The following is a 15675-nucleotide window of genomic DNA, read 5'->3' as shown; positions in this document are numbered from 1 at the left end:
TTCTTATACAGGCATCGTTGCAAGCGCATTTTTGTGGAAATTGCTCCGCTTGTGGGAGTGTGCGGTCGTGTTCATTCGACCACCGGTGAGCTCTGCAAGCACTGTACTCTTAACTGCCTAGGAATGTTGGCCAGGCCAGCATCTTCATCTTCATACGCAGTCATCCTGCCTGTCAGTGTCTCCGTCTATGCATGTTACAGTTTATTGCAGCACGCGATTTCAACTGCACACTCCCAGCACTGAAAACGGCAACCAACAAGGATGGGCTCTTTAACCTGTTGCACCGCGACGGCAGCAAGTACAGCAGTAGCCCACGACCAAAGGAGCAGCACCCGAAATATACGTTTCCGAAGGCTATCTTCAACAGCCTCAGTCGCAACCAAAAGACCGGGAAGAACAGAGTCTCCCAATTCCACATCATTGAATTAAAACTGAAGTTACTGGTGATGAGTACGGAATGCTCCGCCACAAACAACACAGAGTTACATTTTGTTAACTGTTTGTTTGTTTTCTTTGTCTGGACGCTAACTCTTGTTTTTGAACGGCACCTATATTGACCCATTCATTTCCTACTGATTACTCCTGTACTAGGACCTATTTCACTTCCTACTGATCACTTCTGCATTTATTGCTCATGGCCGTTCATTTCCTAACTTTTATTTATTCTTTGTTATTTGGACAGGCTGGAGAGAGGGCCGCACAGCCCTCTGCGCTGCTGCCCAAGTCTGCGTGGGATTTTTCTGGAGAATTGATCGCTGCCGCTTTACCTTCAAGTCCTCGAGGGACCCAAACAGAAGATACTGAAGGTGCAAAGCAGGAGTCAGCAGGAGCCAGGCGCAAGCCTGCAGTGTTTGTACAGCTTGCTTGACAAAAAACACGGAACCAGCAAGGACCCGGCACAGGCCTATGGTTTCTGGAGAGCTCCACTTATGAACAGGAAGTGCCTTCAGCTGGATTGGCTGGAATTAAGCAAAAGGACAAAAACGCAGTCGAGTAAATAGAGACAAATAGCAGAGGATTAAGTAGCTCTGCACACACCCCTAACTGGAGCAATGAGATGGAGCCAATGGCATGAGTGCACACACATATAAAAAGGCAAACGCGCGTACCAGTTAGGCACACGAAATAAAAGTATGGACCTAAATAAGAGATTCCATGTCCAAATGCTGTTGAGGCCGTGTGCCAGAACGACAGACTAACTAGTGCTTCGTCTGCCCCCGTCCTTCAGTTGCGCGCCTGCACGCACCGCCGAGCAGCAGCACCACCAGCATCACCGAAAACAACGGCAGCAGCAGCAGCAGTAACCACGGCCACAAGCGCAAAAACAGGGGGATCTGGCGTGAGCAAAAGGAAGCGCCTTTATGCAGACTCGTATGCACGTGCATTCTGGACATAAAGAAGGTATACTGATGGCGAGGCATGCAAATCTAAAGGTAGACAGAAGTTTGCATGAATGTAGCTTCATGGGAATCGACTCCTGCGAATTTTAGCGACCAAAAGTCCTACGCTGATGCTGCACATAGCGTCCGCCATGGTTTCTACAACCTGGCGGAGCTTCGTTTGCTCTTCGCCGTAAACGCTGGCGTAGCCAACGGCGCCAGCGCATGCGACTGGGTTGCCGCAGTTGTCCACACAGCTGTTGTCAGTGGTGGCGTAGTTGAGGTCGTTGGTTTTGTAGCAGCTGAAGGACTTCCCCGAGGCCCCGTCGTTTTTGAAACGCGACACGGCGGGCTGGCAGAACTGCTGTTGCCCTTCCATGCACGATTTCGCGTGCAGCTTCAGGCACTCCGCGTCCAGCAGCGTCTGCAGGCCGCTGGCCGCCGCGGTGGTGGACAGCTGCGGCGCCCCGCATGCATGCTCAGGGCCCCACAACGGACTATGCGTCACAAATACAATACTTTCTTTCCAGGGGCATGCATAGCAGAGGGACGCCTTCTCAGACTCGGAAGGAGTCAGTGGCTGAGTTCAGAAGCAGTAAGTGGCTGAGTTCAGAGGCAGCTGGAACTGCAGCAGCAGCAGAAGTGCCTATGTCGCTGCTGCTGCTTGAAGCGACGCATTTACGCTGCTGCAGCAGTGAGTTCAGAGGCAGCTGGAACTGCAGCAGCAGCAGAAGTGCCTATGTCGCTGCTGCTGCTTGAAGCGGCGCATCTACGCTGCTGCAGCACAAGCTGCAGCTGCTGCACCCGGCGCCGGCTGCCGCTGCAGCGGCTGCTTACCCGGGAGCGCGAGTTTCCGCAGAACCTGACCTTGTCGTGGTCGATGATTGCCACCATGTCGGAGTCGCTGCTGAAGTAAATCGGAGAGACGTGGGTGAGCATTCCCGGGCAGTTCATGGGGTCCCCGCAGTTGGTGACGCAAGCCAGGCTGTGGGCATTGAGGTCCATGGTGGCCCCTGCGTAGCAGCGCCAGACTCCGAGGCGGCCGCTGCTCGAGGGGAAGCGCCGCGCGTAGACTGCGGGGTTTTGACACAGAATAGTATTGCCCTCCTGGCAGAGGCGGTTGCTGAGGGCGTGGCACTTGGTGTTCAGTTGTTCCTGCAGAGTCACTGCAAGCACCACCTGCGCACAAACGTAGGCAGGGGCGCTGCCCGAGCCTTGGGGCGCAGCAGCAGCAGCAGCAGCAGCAGCAGCAGCAGCAGGGCGCGCCCGAGGCTGCTGTCGGACGCCGGGGGAAGCTCAAGCACTCAGAGGCGCCAAGAGAAATCCAGGAAGGGACAGGCCGCATGCAGCAGCAGCTGCTGCAGCCAGGAGCAGCAGCTGCTGCAGCCAGGCCGCATGCAGCAGCAGCTACTGCAGCCACCACAGCAAGCTGCAGAAAGCCAAGAGAGCCGCAGAAATGGCTGCGGCCAGGGGCTGAGGCGCAGGGATAAGGCACTGGGGAGAACTGCTGAAGGCGAGCTCTGGCTGCGCAGTGTTCCGCGCCCGCAGCCAGGAATGCAGAAGCTTGCGGCTGTTTCTTTTGTTGGGGAATTAAATGAATGCAACTGCTTGCTGCTGCTTCTTTTTAGTGGAAATAAAATGAAAGGGAAAGGGGATTTCCACTGCGAGCGGGGGCTCGCTCACGTTTTCTCTTTGTTCAGCTGCAGCTGCACACGCAAGACACAGCAACAAGGAGGGCTTTCTGGCTTCCTGCTGGGCGTGTCTTTTAGGGACTTCCTCTTTAGAAAGAAATAAAACTTACAAAAAACAATTCCATTTGCAAGTAGTAGGAAGATCAAGCCTTTGGCACGCAGCGGCGCCGCCGCTGCCGACGCGGTCTTCAGCGTCGTCGACGCTCCCATGGTGCCTTCTCAAGGCTTCCCGCATGCTTCTCCATAATTGTTTGTTTCAAACTCAAAATTAACTAAATTTATTCAGATCCTGAAAAAAGGCGCGCCAGAAAGGCCCCACATGGGCCACTGGCCTGCAGCTAGCCACTGGACACACAGCCTCGGGACCGCACGCCGCAAGCTGCATGCGAGAGTGTGCCTCTTTCCTTCAGCTTCAAGTCCAATTTCACTACGAAATAAACTTGAAAACTCACAAAAAGACCCTTTATGGCTAGAGAGAAAGCAACGAAGGGCCCCCAAGGGCCTTCTACAGTTCTTCTCTCGCAATATCGGTTCCTTTCTGGAGCCCTGCAGCTAAGTCATGGGGTGTATGTACAGCATGCACTGAACTGATCGCCTCCAGGAATTATTTGTACTGCTTATTTCCTCATTCAGTCCCTGCAGAGGAGCCTCTTTACTCCGGCTTCATGGCGGGGTCACCTGGAGATCTTTTCGCCTCGTTCTCCGGCAAAAGACCGCTGCAGGCTACTGTCCGTACACTCCGGAGACAGAAACTGCGCCTCAAGCACAGTTTTAAGAAACAATAAACTTGAACTCCGAGAAATAGAAGCGCCAGTCTCGCATGCAAACGCGAAAAATATAAAAGAGCTGCTCGGTATTCATATTTCGAACATTTTCGAAAGCCACTTGAGCTCCCCACTTCAAAGGGGTGGAGCTGCGCCCGCAGGAACCGGCAGATGGTCTTTTTAGAGGGAAACAAACTACACTTTAGAAAAACCCATGCTGCCTGTGCACAGGGCCAACTTTGTGCTGCAATTGCTCATCAAGCAAAGCAGAAGCTAACTAGCTAGCTAGCCGGCTAGCCAAGAACCTTTTTAGACTTTTGAAATGCGGGAAGGCAGAGGCGCTAGCCGGCCCAGAGGCAGTCTCACTACTCCCGCAGACTCTTCCCAACAGCAGCGAGCTGGAGCTGGCCGTGGCTAGCTGCAGCTAGCCGCGTCTAGCTAGCCGTAGCCGCAGCTACGTAGGTGCAGGTCTAGCTAGCTGTAGCTAGCCACTAGGACCCCACAGTTGCCTCCAGAGTCCTTGGGTGAAAGCGAAATGCCTCTGTCTCCCTTTTGGCCCAAGTGTGATAACGGAAAGAGAAGACAAGACTCCACAGGGCTGCTGCCTGGGGTGTACAGACACTTCAAGTTTCGCGCCCACGACAGCCACCTTTCTGCATGCGTCCAAAAGCCCCATTTTAAGTCCTTTCCTAAAAGCACAAGAAGCAGCCCAGCACTTTAATCTGAGGAGATAGGTAGGAAAAACAAAAAGAGAAATGACTGCAGATACTTCTTTTTTGGTCTTTAGAGACGGGAAAAGATAGAAAAGGAAACAAAGAAAATACCCTTAATCGGCGCAGCGCTGGTCACACTGTGGGGCAGCAGCAAGACCAGTGGACCACACTGGCGCTGCAGGCGCATGCAGGCCTACTGACCGCCATAATGCAAGTGGCCGGCTGGTAATTTTCAAGAAGAACTTGCAAATCAGGAACTTCAAGAAAGAATTTGCTTTGGGAATTTGAGGCCCCTAAGCAGTTCATGGGCTCCCCGCAGTCGTCTGTGCACTCCGTGGAAACAGCAGCAAAGTTGAGACTTGCTGCTGCATAGCAGCGCCACTGGGGGCCCCCGGAGGCCCCCCTGGGCTCCCCCTCGAGGGCCCCCCCCAAAACCCCGGGGGCCCCCGGGGCCACCTCCACCTGGCGGGCCACTGCGGGGCGACAGAAGTCCCCCTGAGGGTCCTTTTGGCACTTCTCCGCGAACTCCTCGAGGCACTTGCCGTCGAGGATTTTTTGAAGAGAACTCCGCAGCATGAGGCCTGTGAGCTGCGGCGAAACGCATGCAGCAGCAGCAGCAGCAGCAGCAGCAGCAGCTCTGGGGGACACCAGACAAAGACTCGCAGTGAGCTGCGGCGAAACGCATGCAGCAGCAGCAGCAGCTGCAGCAGCAGCAGCTCTGGGGGACACCAGACAAAGACACACAAAGGGCACTCCAGCGACTCTACGGCCAGCCACGGAGGCGGCCGCTGCAGCAACAGCAACAGCAACAGCAACGGCAACAGCAGCAGCAGCAACAACAGCAGCACCAGCAGCAGCAGCAGCAGAGTCCGGAGGTTCAGGGGAGACAAGGAAGACACAACGAAGAAGGGAAGCAAAAGGTGACCGAAAGAGACAAGCAGCAGCAGCAGCAGCAGCAGCAGCAGCGGGGCCGAGCAACAGCACAGAGAGACAGCAAAGGGGACACAAAAAGAGAAAAACGAATCAAGGAAGGAAAGATAAGGGAAAAAAAAGAAAAGAAAAAAGAAAGGGAGAGAAGAGACAATAAAGACACAAGGGAAGGAGACAGAAAAAAGGGAAAAGAAAAGCGAAAGAAAACGACAAAAGAAAAAGGAAAAAGCAAAAAGGGATTAAAAGAGATTGAGATGGAGACAAAAGAAGAGAACAAAAAAAGATAAAGACGGAAACAAAAGAAAATGCAAAGAAAGGAGATAAAAGAAAAAAGAAAAGCAGAGACAGACCGGCGGGGACAGGAGGCGCACGCGTTCAGCTCAGAGAGCGGCCCTAAACCCTAAACCCCAAATACTAAACCCTAAACCCTAAGTACTAAACCCTAAACCCTAGCAGCATGGCCCCGTGAGCCCCCAAGCCCCTAATTCCCAAACCCTCGGCTTTAAACCCAACCCTGGGCCCAGCACACTGCCCTGTGAACCTCGCCTCGCAGCTAAACCCTAAACCCTCTACCAGCAGCGTAAACCCTAAACCCTCTACCAGCAGCGTAAACCCTAAACCCTCTACCAGCAGCGTAAACCCTAAACCCTCTCCCAGCAGCGTAAACCCTAAACCCTCTTCCAGTAAACTCTCAAAACGTAAACCCTTCCCCCCGGGCTCAAAACCGTAAACCCTATCCGCGCGGCCCAGACCCTAAGCCCTCGCCCTAGATCCAAACCCTAAACCCTCATCCCGCGGCCTAACCCCCAACCCCCCCTTGAGTGCGCAAACTCCACTTGCTCGCGTGAAGGCCCAAACCCTAAACCCTCGCGCGGCGGGCCAACCCCCGCGGCTCGCGAGGACGCAAACCCTAAACCCTAAGTGCTTACCCTGTAAGCGTGCTGCTGGCAGCAGCGCTGGGTGTGGGAGTGTAGAAGATCTCGGAGCTCAGAGGGGAGGGGCAAGAGGGGGGCCCCCTCCGGGTCGGGGGCCCCCCTGCAGAAGACAGCCTCGCCGCAATTGCCCAGGCAGTGGAGGCCGCTGCGGGCCAAGTCCAACTCGGGGCCCCCAAAACAACTGGGGGCCCCCGAGGGGCCCCACAGGCGAGCCCGAGATGCTGGAGTGCTGCAGTGCTGCAGCTGCCCCTGCTGGCAGCGGGCTTGGCTGAGGGCGAGGCACTCGAGGTCCAGCAGCTCCTGCAGGCTCAGCCGGCCCAGACTCTGCAGCGAAACCCCAGCCCCAAACCCTAAACCCTAGCCAACTCCACAAACCCTAAACCCCCCAACACGCAACAACAAACCCCCAAAACCCCAGCGCCAAACCCTAAACCCTAGCCCACTCCACAAACCCTAAACCCTCCAACACGCAACAACAAACCCCCAAAACCTCAGCGCCAAACCCTAAACCCTAGCCCACTCCACAAACCCTAAACCTCCTCAACAACACGCAGAAAATGTGTTGAGGCACAGCCGCAAACCCTAAACCCTAAATCACAAACCCTAGAAATGCACAAACGAGCTTTTACAGTCCAACTGCTAAGGAGAACGGCCCTGGCACATCAACTCCATGCAAAACGCTGTCTAGACACCAGAGCGTTTGAACAGAGCTGCCCGTACACCCGAAGAGCTGCCTAGACACCCCAAGTGCAGCAGTGGCAGCAAAAATGGCTTTGGCTTCTGACCAGGTCTGCTGTTGAATCTGAAGACAAAAAGAAAAAAGCAAACGAAAAAAGCCAATAAATATAAAATGCTACAAACAATAGAAAGACAAAGAAGCAGGTGGAAATGAAAAAACCAATAAATATAAAATGTTACAACAAATAGAAATAAAAGAGAGGCAAAAGAAGGCAAAAAAAAGCCCCAGGCGCAGCATGAGGAGGCAGCAACTGAGGAGACACTGCAGCAGCAACAAGAGGAGACAAAGAAGACGGCTGGGGCTGCAGCCTCTACGAGAAAAGATCTGAAAAAGAAAGACAAAAAAGAAATAAAAAGAAGGCAAAAAGAGACAAAAAGAGAAACAAAATAGACAAAAAGAGAAACAAAATAGACAAAAAGAGAGATAAAACAGAAACAAAAAACGACTAAAGGGCTTCAGTGGCATGCGAGTTAGACAAACCCAGCTCAGGTGTACAGATACCACTACGCAGAGCTGTTGCTTACCAGAGTCTTCGCAGTGTATAGACACTGCCAGCAGCAGAAGTGCAGCAGCAGCAGCAGAAGCTGCTGCTGCTGCTGCTCGCGAGACTGCAGCAAAACACCCCATGCTGGGTGGGTTTGTTCACAGGAATCCGAAAACCTCAACCTCAAGGCCTAAACCCTAAACCCTAAACCCCCTGCACTCTTAGAAAACCCAAACACTGAAGCACCAGCGGCGAAGTAGCCGGACAGGACAACGCCGCCGGACCCACCAGCTCAGCCAGCTAGGGTTTAGGGTTTTGAGCTGAGGATTTAGGGTTTAGTGTTTAGGGTTTAGGGTTCGGGAAGACATTACTCATTTTTTCAAGCTAGCGCTTGCGCGTAGGCAGCAGTGCTGCTGGTTCCATTTGCTACTGTGTCTGGACACTCTTGGGGCTCGGCTGGTCTTAAAAGGATTCAAAAAAATAAATAATTAATAATTACTTAAATTATAATTTGTTATTCGAAGACATAACCCCTAAAGGGCCCCCAGCCGCTCAAGGGCCCCGGGCGGTCCTGCGGTTCCAGCGGTCTAGGGTGTATCGACACCATGTCCTGCACGCTTTTGCAGTCTTTTGAGTTTCTTTTTTGTGCATTTAAATTCTTTTTTATTTTATTTAATTTATTAAAATATCTGCTTCTCTTGCTCACATTTGCTCGGCAAAATGAGACACAGATCAGGGCTACGCTGCTGCAGCCGACACCTGCAGCAGCACCATCCGCTCCCCGCGTTTCTCTGATGTCTTTTTGTCGTTTTGATCCTTTTTCTGCCCTTTTTTTCTTCTTTTCTCACCTTTTTTGTTCTCTTCCCTATTTTTTATTTATTTTGTTTATTTTTCGCCTTTTTCCCACCATTTTTGTCCCTTTTTTGTCCCTGTTTCAGCCTCTTCTTCCTCTTCGACTACCCTGGTTCTTTCGTCTTTTGGGCTTCTCTTTGTCCTTTTTGATTCTCTTTTGACACTTTTTGTCTCATTTCCTCATCTGAACTTCTCTTCGGTCTCTGTTTGGTCTCTTTTATACCTCTTTTGTTTCTTTTTTGTCCCTTTTTTGTCTTTCTTTGCCTCTTTTTGCTTCTTTTTGTCTTCTTTTGCCCACCGCTCTCTCCCTCTATCTCTGTTTATCTCTTACCCCAGCAAGTTTCCCCTTAACATGGAAATAGCAGCTGCTGCTTGGCCCCATAGCTGGCCCCGACAAGAGCCCCTTGAGGGGTCCCAGGGGACCCCCAGTTGCTCTTGGGGGCCCCCCAAAAAGGGCCCACGGGGGCCCCCCAGGGCCCCACCAAGGGGGCCCAGGGGGGCCCCCGCTGCCCTTATTTGCAAGCCGCGGGGCTCAGCTCTGGGCCTAAGCAGCTGCCTCAGTCTCCAGGGCCTTTTCTTTTCACCCATTTCTTTGGGGCTTTCCACTGCATGCAGTCAACTCCAGCCAATATATGACAAGTGCCACTAGCAGGGGCCCCCATGAGCTCTGAGGAGCCACAAGAGACCTTAGGGGCCCCCACGAGACCCGAGGAGCCCTCAGGCCGCTCTGAAGAGCCTCAAGAGCTTCCAGTGAACCCCAGGGGCCCCCCAGCAGCTTGGAGGGGCCCCCAGGGGCCCTCAGGAGCTTTGAAGGGCCCCCTTGGGCTTTGGGGGGCCTCCAAGGGCCCCGAGAGAGGCCTAGTGACCTTGGAGGCCCCCCCAGGTTCTATAAAGAGCCCTAGAGAGTCATAGAGGGTTTCAGGGGCCCCTCAGGGGCCCCCAAGATGTTGAGGATCTGAGGGGCCCCCGGCCACTGCCAGGCCCGCAGGGGCCCCTAGGGGCAATCTGAGGGGCCCCTGGCAGCCTGGGGGGCCCCCAAGTTCCCCCAGGGGCCCCCCTGGGGCCCCTGTGTGGGGTAGTGCCCAAAAAGGGGCTTATAAAGAGAAAAGGGAAACAACTGTAAAAGGAGAGGCAAAAGAATTGAAAGGAGACAGAGAAAATTCAGAATAATTGTTAAACCCTAAACCCTAAGGGCCTCAGGCTGGGTCCGCAGGGCCATTAGCCCTAAACCCTAAACCCTTAAAGGGTCAAACCTAGACCCTTTGTCATAAGCCCTAGCCCTAAACCCTAAACCCTTAAACGGTCAACCCTAGACCCTTTGGCATAAACCCTAAACACTAAACCATAGAAAGAGTCGCGGACGGCCAAGAGCGGCTTCTGCCGAGCTGCAGCTGCGCAAAACCCTAAACCCTAAACCCTAAACCCTAGGCTCAGCTGAGCCAAAAAGCTGTACGGCCTCAGCCCAGAAAAGCAGCAGCAGCGCTGCAGTGTACAGACACATGGGTTCAGCCTTAAAGACTCCAAGCAGCAGATACAAATGGCTAGCTAGCCCCAGCTAGCCACGGCCACTAGCTCGGCTAGCTGTGGCTAGCTGAGCTAGTGGCTGTGGCTAGCTGGTTTGCTGGCTAGCTGGCTGCGGCTAGCTAAGCCTAGTGGCTGTGGCTAGCTAGGGCTAGCTAGCTACAGCCACTAGGCTCAGCTAGCCACAGCCACTAGTCTCAGCCAGCCGCAGCTAACTAGCCACAGTCACCCACAGCCAGCCCTAGCTATCCACAGCGACTAACCCCAGCTAGCCGCAGCTAGCTAGCCACAGCTACTGACAGCTAGCTATAGCTAGCCACGGCCACCGCCCCAGCTAGCCCCAGCTAGCTGGCAATAGCCACTAGCCTCAGCTGTAGCTAACAGTCACTGGCCGCGGCTAGCTAGCCACAGCCAGTCACAGCCAGCTACAGCCAGACTTAGCTAGCTCCAGCTAGCCACGGGTAGCCATAGCTAGCCGCAGTTAGCCCCAGCTAGCCATAGCTAGCCGAAGCTAGCCACAGCCAGTCGCAGCTAGCCGCAGCTATCCACAGCCACTTATAGCTAGCCAGAGCCAGCCACAGCTAGCCGTAGCTAGCCACACTAGACTACGGCTAGCTTTAGCTAGCCAGCTAGCCATTTGTTTCTACGGGGGTCTCAAGGCCCCTTAAAAAACCCGCAGAAATCTTAGCGGCTATACAGGGTCAGCAATGCGCTGGAGGCCCCTGGGGGCCCCCTAGGACTCGCTAGGGGGCCCCAAGGGGACCCCAGGGGCCCCAAGGGCCCCCGGGGGCCCCCGGGGGCCCCTCTGTGAAACAAGAGAAACAGAAGAGTCTGCAGAAACTTGAGCCCCACGAACCGGAAACGAAGCTGGGATCCGATCCCAGTCCATTCGGGGATCCGATCCCACTCAAAAATCGATCCCAGCGCATATCTTCATCGTCTAAGGGGCCCACCTGGGGGGCCCCCTTGGGGCCTTCCCCAGGGGGCCCCAGGGGGCCCCCGGAGGCCCCGTGGGGGCCCCTGGGGGCCCCCAGGGGCCCCCTCAGGGTATCCTCAGCCCCATGGAATGCTGGGCCGCGGCTTCTTTTAATAAATTCTGTTCTTTATTAACAAAGTTTTGCTGCCTTGTTTACTATTTGTGGCTGGTTAGGGCCAGACAAACAGCAGCAGCAGCAGCAGAAGCAGCAGCTGCAGCAGCAGCAGCAGCGGCAGCAGCAACAGCAGCAACAGAGGCTCCAGGCACTCCGGTTGCTGCGCTCGCAGTTTCAACTTTCTGCTGCACACTTTTTGACTGCGGCTGCGCAGCAGTGGCAAAGGCCGGGCCGCAGCAGCAGCAGCAGCAGCAGCAGCAGCAGCTCCGGCAGCAGAATGAGCAACAGCAGAAGCACAGCAGCCCTGCTGCTGCTGCGGCAGCAGCTGCAGCAGCAGCTGCAGCAGCATGTGTCTCTACAGACCGCGCTGCAGCGGAGGATCGTGTACCCCCTTGTCGCGACGGGGTGCCTGCACAGCAGCAGCAGCAGCTGCAGCAGCAGCAGCAGCAGCTACAGCAGCAGCAGCCGCTGCTGCAGCAGCTACTGCAGCAGCAGCTGCGCCAGGCCCTTCCCCTGCAGCAGCTTCCGGCAGCTGCAGCAGCAAAGTCTGTGGGGCGTTTGCAGCAGCAGCTCTTTTTCAACAAGCCTTAGGCCTCCGAGCACAGGGGACTCACAAAACCAGCAGCAGCAGCAGCAGCAACAGCAACAGCAGCAGCAGCAAGAGCAAGAGAAGCAGCAGCAGCAACCACAGCAAGAGCAGCAGCAACAGGACCATGTCCAGCTGCATTCCCAAGAATATGCGCGCCAAGGCACTGCAGCAACCGACGTTCCAGCAGCAGCAGCAGCAGCAGCAGCAGCAATTGATGCTGCAGCAAAGACAGCAGCAGCAGCAGCTGCTGCTGCTGCCCGGCCAGACCTGAGTGCTTTGCGGTACCCCAGTGTCGAGGCTGCAGCAGCACGCGCAGCCCAGCGCCACGAGTTGGAAGCAGCAGCAGCAGCAGCAGCAGCAGCAGCAGCAGCAGCAGCAGAAGCTCCCCCCAGAGCTTCTCTGCCTCCTTCGTCTCCTCGCCTCGTCACATGGAGAGTGTCTCTTCTCTGCAGCGCAGCATGCGCGTGAGAACTGCTGCTGCTGCTGCTGCTGCTGCTGCTGCTGCTGCTGTTGTAGATGCTGCTGCTGGTTCGCCGCTTCCCGTGCTGCAGCCGCTGCTGCTGCGTCTGCAGCTGCTGCTTCGTGCTGCTGCGCTTGTGGCCCTGTCCCTGCCGCAGCTTTTGCTGCTGCTGCTCACCTACTGCTGCTGCTGCTGCTGCTGCTTCTACTGCTGCTGCTGCTGCTGCTGCTGTGTGCTGCAGTGCGATAACGGCGCTTTTGTTTTATCAGATGGAGCGAAAGAAGAGGCAAAAGGCAGGTAGGAGCAGCAGCAGCTTTTGCTGCTGCAGCAACTCCCTGTTTGGCCTTTTTGTGTCTTCTTTATTTTTTTTCTTTTGTCCTTTTTTTGCTGCTTCCTTTCTCCTGTTTTTATTTTCTTTTTGTTGCCTTTTGCTTCTGTTTGAGTCTCTTGCTTCGCTGCTGCTGCTGCTGCTGCTGCTGCTGCTGCTCCTTGCTTCCACTCCTTTGTGCTGCTGCTGCACACCATTTCCGTCCCCTGCTGCTGCAGCAGCAGGAGGAGACAGTCTTTGTCTTGTCTCCTTTTGCTGCTGCAGCAGCAAAAGGGAGACTGTAGGGCATTTGTTTCCTGCTGCTGCAGCAGCACAAGATGCTGTGGGGTGCCTGCTGCTGCTGCAGCAAAAGAGGTTGCGGGGCATTTGCTGCTGCAGCAGCAGCAGCAAGAGAAACTGTGGGGTGTTTGCTTCTGCTCCAGCAGCAGCAAAAGAGATAGTGCGCTGTCTGCTGCTGCTGCTGCTGCTGCTGCTGCTGCTGCTGCAGCAATTACGGAAACGCTGGCTGTGGGGCGGCCGCTGCTGGGGGGCCCCTGGACCCTCGTGGACTCCTCGGGGGCCCTCTGCAGCAGCAGAGACTTTTTAGGGTTTTACCCTCTCATATATTTTGGGTTTAGTTTTTGTCCGGACATTTGTCCCAAAGAACTCGAAAAAATGGCCCAAGTCGTCGAACTCATCGGTCCAAACCCTAAACCCTAAACCCTAAACCCTAAACCCTAAACCCTGAAGCCGAGTTGCAGGCGCGCGCGGGCGCGCGCGGAAACCCGAAAACGGGGCTTTGCCAGCCCTGGACACTCATAAACCCTAAACCCTCTCAAACCGCAAGCCTTCATAAACCCTAAACCCTCATAAACCCTAAACCCTCATAAACCCTAAACCCTCATAAGCCGTGCAGTGTCGCAAACCCTAAACCCTCATAATTCGTAAACTCTCGCAAACTTCAAAAACCCTAAACCCTCACAAGTCTTGAGCCTCCACACTAACGAGACCCTTCCTTAAATTCTGGCTGCTCAGAAGGGTCTACGGTCTAGGGTTTAGGGTTTAGGGTTTAGGGTTTAGGGTTTGTGTTTGCAGACAAAGAGCACGGAGAAGTCGTGCAGCCCATCTTCATAACAGGTGAGTCCAAGGGATCAATAAATAGAAAAATAAATAATAAATAGATTAATTAATTAATTAATTAATTAATTAGTTTTTAAATTAATTATTTAGTTAATTATTTAATTAATTATTTAATTAATAATAATAAATAAGTAGATAAAATTCATTCTTTCGTTCTTTTTTTTCTCCAGTTAAATACCCACACTTCCTTTAGGCGCCTCTGTTATCTTTTGAATCTTTTTGCTCCCACTGAGGGTTTAGGGTTTAGGGTTTAGGGTTTAGGGTTTAGGGTTTATTTCTTTTTCCTGCTGCAGTGGACCCTGCAAGAGACACTGTGGCCCAAGTTGCTGCTTACTGCAAAGAGTTCCACCCCAGGCTTGTCGGACTGACGGGCACCCCGGTCAGCTGCTGCTGCTGCTGCTGCTGCTGCTGTTGCTGCTGCTGCTGCTGTTGCTGCAGCTATTGCTGTTGCTGCAGCTATTGCTGTTGCCGCTGCTGCTGTTGCTGCTTTTGCCGCTGTTGATGCTGCTCCTGTTGCTGCTCCTGCTCCTGGTGCAGAGCTCACATCACCTGTGTCAGCTGCTGCTGTTGTTGCTGTTGCTGCTGCCGCTGCTGCTGTTGTTGCTGCTGCCGTTGCTGCTGTTGTTGCTATTGCTGCTGCCGCTGCTGCTGTTGTTCTTTTGCGGCTGTTCCTGTTTTTTCCGCTGCTGCTGCTGCTGTTGGAGTTTGCCATTTGTGTAGTTGCTGCGGGGCTCAGCTGCTGCGCCACTTGGCGTGCTGTCCATTTGCTGTGGCTGCTGCTGCTGCTGCTGCTGCTGCTGCTGCTGCTGCTGCTGCTGCAGCTGCTGCTGCTGCTGCTGCTTCTACAGCTACTGCAGCTGACGCTGCCTCCCGTTGGCTCTGGCGCCCAAGCCGCAGCTTTGCTAAGACCCTAGGGTTTGGGGTTTTAGGGTTTAGGGTCTAGGGTTTAGGGTTTAGGGTTTGTGGCTCTCAGGGCCAAATAAAAGACGTGACGCGCAAGTTTAGGGTTTATTTCAACGAGACAGCGAAGACAGGAGATGAGGAGTATCTCGTGGACCATTCTATCATACAGTACTTCATGGGTGCGCCGAGGGTCTAGGGTTTAGGGTTTAGGGTTTAGGGTTTAGGGTTTAGGCTTCGCGCTTTGCTCGGCTGCCCAGCTAGCTGCTGTGCAGCAGAAGCTCTGTAATTGCGTTCTGCTAGAACAGCTGCAGCCGGAAATCCAGGGCTTGGGGTTTAGGGTCTAGGGTTTAGGGTTTAGGGTTTAGGGTTTAGGGTTTAGGGTTTGCGTTGCAGGCCTCGACGGGTCTTTCAAGGATTTCTTTGGCCAAAATATGACAGCACGAGAAATCGCGCAAAAGATTTCAAGACATATAAAAGAAGACAAGCTCAAGAAGAAAGAGAAGAAACGTCCGCCAAACCCTTTCTCCCAAACCCTAAACCCTAAACCCTAAACCCTGAACCCTAGCCTCGCTTTCGTGCTGCCTGCACACCGAAACCCTACACTGTGTCTCCTGAGGCTCACGGGCCCAAACCCTTTGCTGCTAAAACGGTTCTAGGGCACAGAAGGGATTTAAATTCGAGGGTTTAGGGTTTAGCGTTTAGGGTTTAGGGTTTAGGGTTTAGGGTTTAGGGTTCTGCGCAGGGGCAGCTGAGGCTGATGAGGACTAATGTCGCCATCTTCTGTGAAACCCGAGAGGCTATATAGGCGAACAAGCAGCAAAATCGTACAGCAGCAGCAGCAGCAGCAGCATCAGCAGCAGCAGCAGAAGCTCCATCGACAGCAGCATCACGAGCGGCCATAGAGATAGTTGCTGCGGCGAAAGTGGACGACGCCGCAGCAGCAGCAGCAGCAGAAGCAATGGCAACAGCAGCAGCAGTAGCAATAGCAGCAGCAACAGCAGCAGTACATGCAGCAGCAATGGCAGCAGCAGCAGCAGAAGTAGGAGCAGCAGCAGCAGCAACAGCAGCAGTATCACCACTCATTTACTAGGTGCTGCTCTAATGGCTGCGGAGGGGTACCCCACAGACCCTCATTTTCTGTGGGGAGCCCTTAAGGCATTCTTCTTTGGAATATAGT

The 15675-nt window shown here is 54.1% G+C and overlaps 5 protein-coding genes across 6 annotated transcripts; 3 read left to right on the top strand and 2 right to left on the bottom strand.

The window, feature by feature from the left end:
* Positions 1 to 1461: 1461 nt before the first annotated feature.
* Positions 1462 to 5123, bottom strand: ENH_00065920 (hypothetical protein, conserved; the record flags this gene model as incomplete). The annotated part of the gene is made up of 3 exons (XM_013582266.1): positions 1462 to 1836; positions 2217 to 2558; positions 4749 to 5123. 3 exons carry the CDS (start codon positions 5121 to 5123, stop codon positions 1462 to 1464), a joined length of 1092 nt encoding a protein of 363 aa, XP_013437720.1.
* A 107-nt stretch (positions 5124 to 5230) lies between these two features.
* On the top strand, positions 5231 to 5764 carry ENH_00065910 (hypothetical protein; the record flags this gene model as incomplete). Its single annotated transcript, XM_013582265.1, has 1 exon — positions 5231 to 5764. One exon carries the CDS (start codon positions 5231 to 5233, stop codon positions 5762 to 5764), a length of 534 nt encoding a protein of 177 aa, XP_013437719.1.
* A 446-nt stretch (positions 5765 to 6210) lies between these two features.
* ENH_00065900 (hypothetical protein) lies at positions 6211 to 7778 on the bottom strand (the record flags this gene model as incomplete). The annotated part of the gene is made up of 4 exons (XM_013582264.1): positions 6211 to 6243; positions 6407 to 6736; positions 7198 to 7214; positions 7676 to 7778. 4 exons carry the CDS (start codon positions 7776 to 7778, stop codon positions 6211 to 6213), a joined length of 483 nt encoding a protein of 160 aa, XP_013437718.1.
* Positions 7779 to 8839: 1061 nt separating this feature from the next.
* ENH_00065880 lies at positions 8840 to 9657 on the top strand (the record flags this gene model as incomplete). 2 transcript variants are annotated; one of them, XM_013582263.1, is given in 2 exon segments in its annotated part: positions 8840 to 9133; positions 9139 to 9399. In XM_013582263.1, coding segments are annotated over 2 exon segments (555 nt in total).
* Positions 9658 to 11376: 1719 nt separating this feature from the next.
* Positions 11377 to 15266, top strand: ENH_00065870 (SCO1/SenC domain-containing protein, putative; the record flags this gene model as incomplete). The annotated part of the gene is made up of 7 exons (XM_013582261.1): positions 11377 to 12152; positions 12390 to 12445; positions 13551 to 13592; positions 13889 to 13974; positions 14569 to 14677; positions 14892 to 15005; positions 15241 to 15266. 7 exons carry the CDS (start codon positions 11377 to 11379, stop codon positions 15264 to 15266), a joined length of 1209 nt encoding a protein of 402 aa, XP_013437715.1.
* Between the last annotated feature and the right edge of the window lie 409 nt (positions 15267 to 15675).

Source organism: Eimeria necatrix, genomic scaffold (genome assembly GCF_000499385.1).
Source record: "Eimeria necatrix Houghton genomic scaffold, Enh_scaff601, whole genome shotgun sequence".
NCBI lineage: Eukaryota > Apicomplexa > Conoidasida > Eucoccidiorida > Eimeriidae > Eimeria > Eimeria necatrix.
Note: the sequence above shows the minus strand (reverse complement) of the source record. Positions and strands in the feature narration are given on the sequence as shown.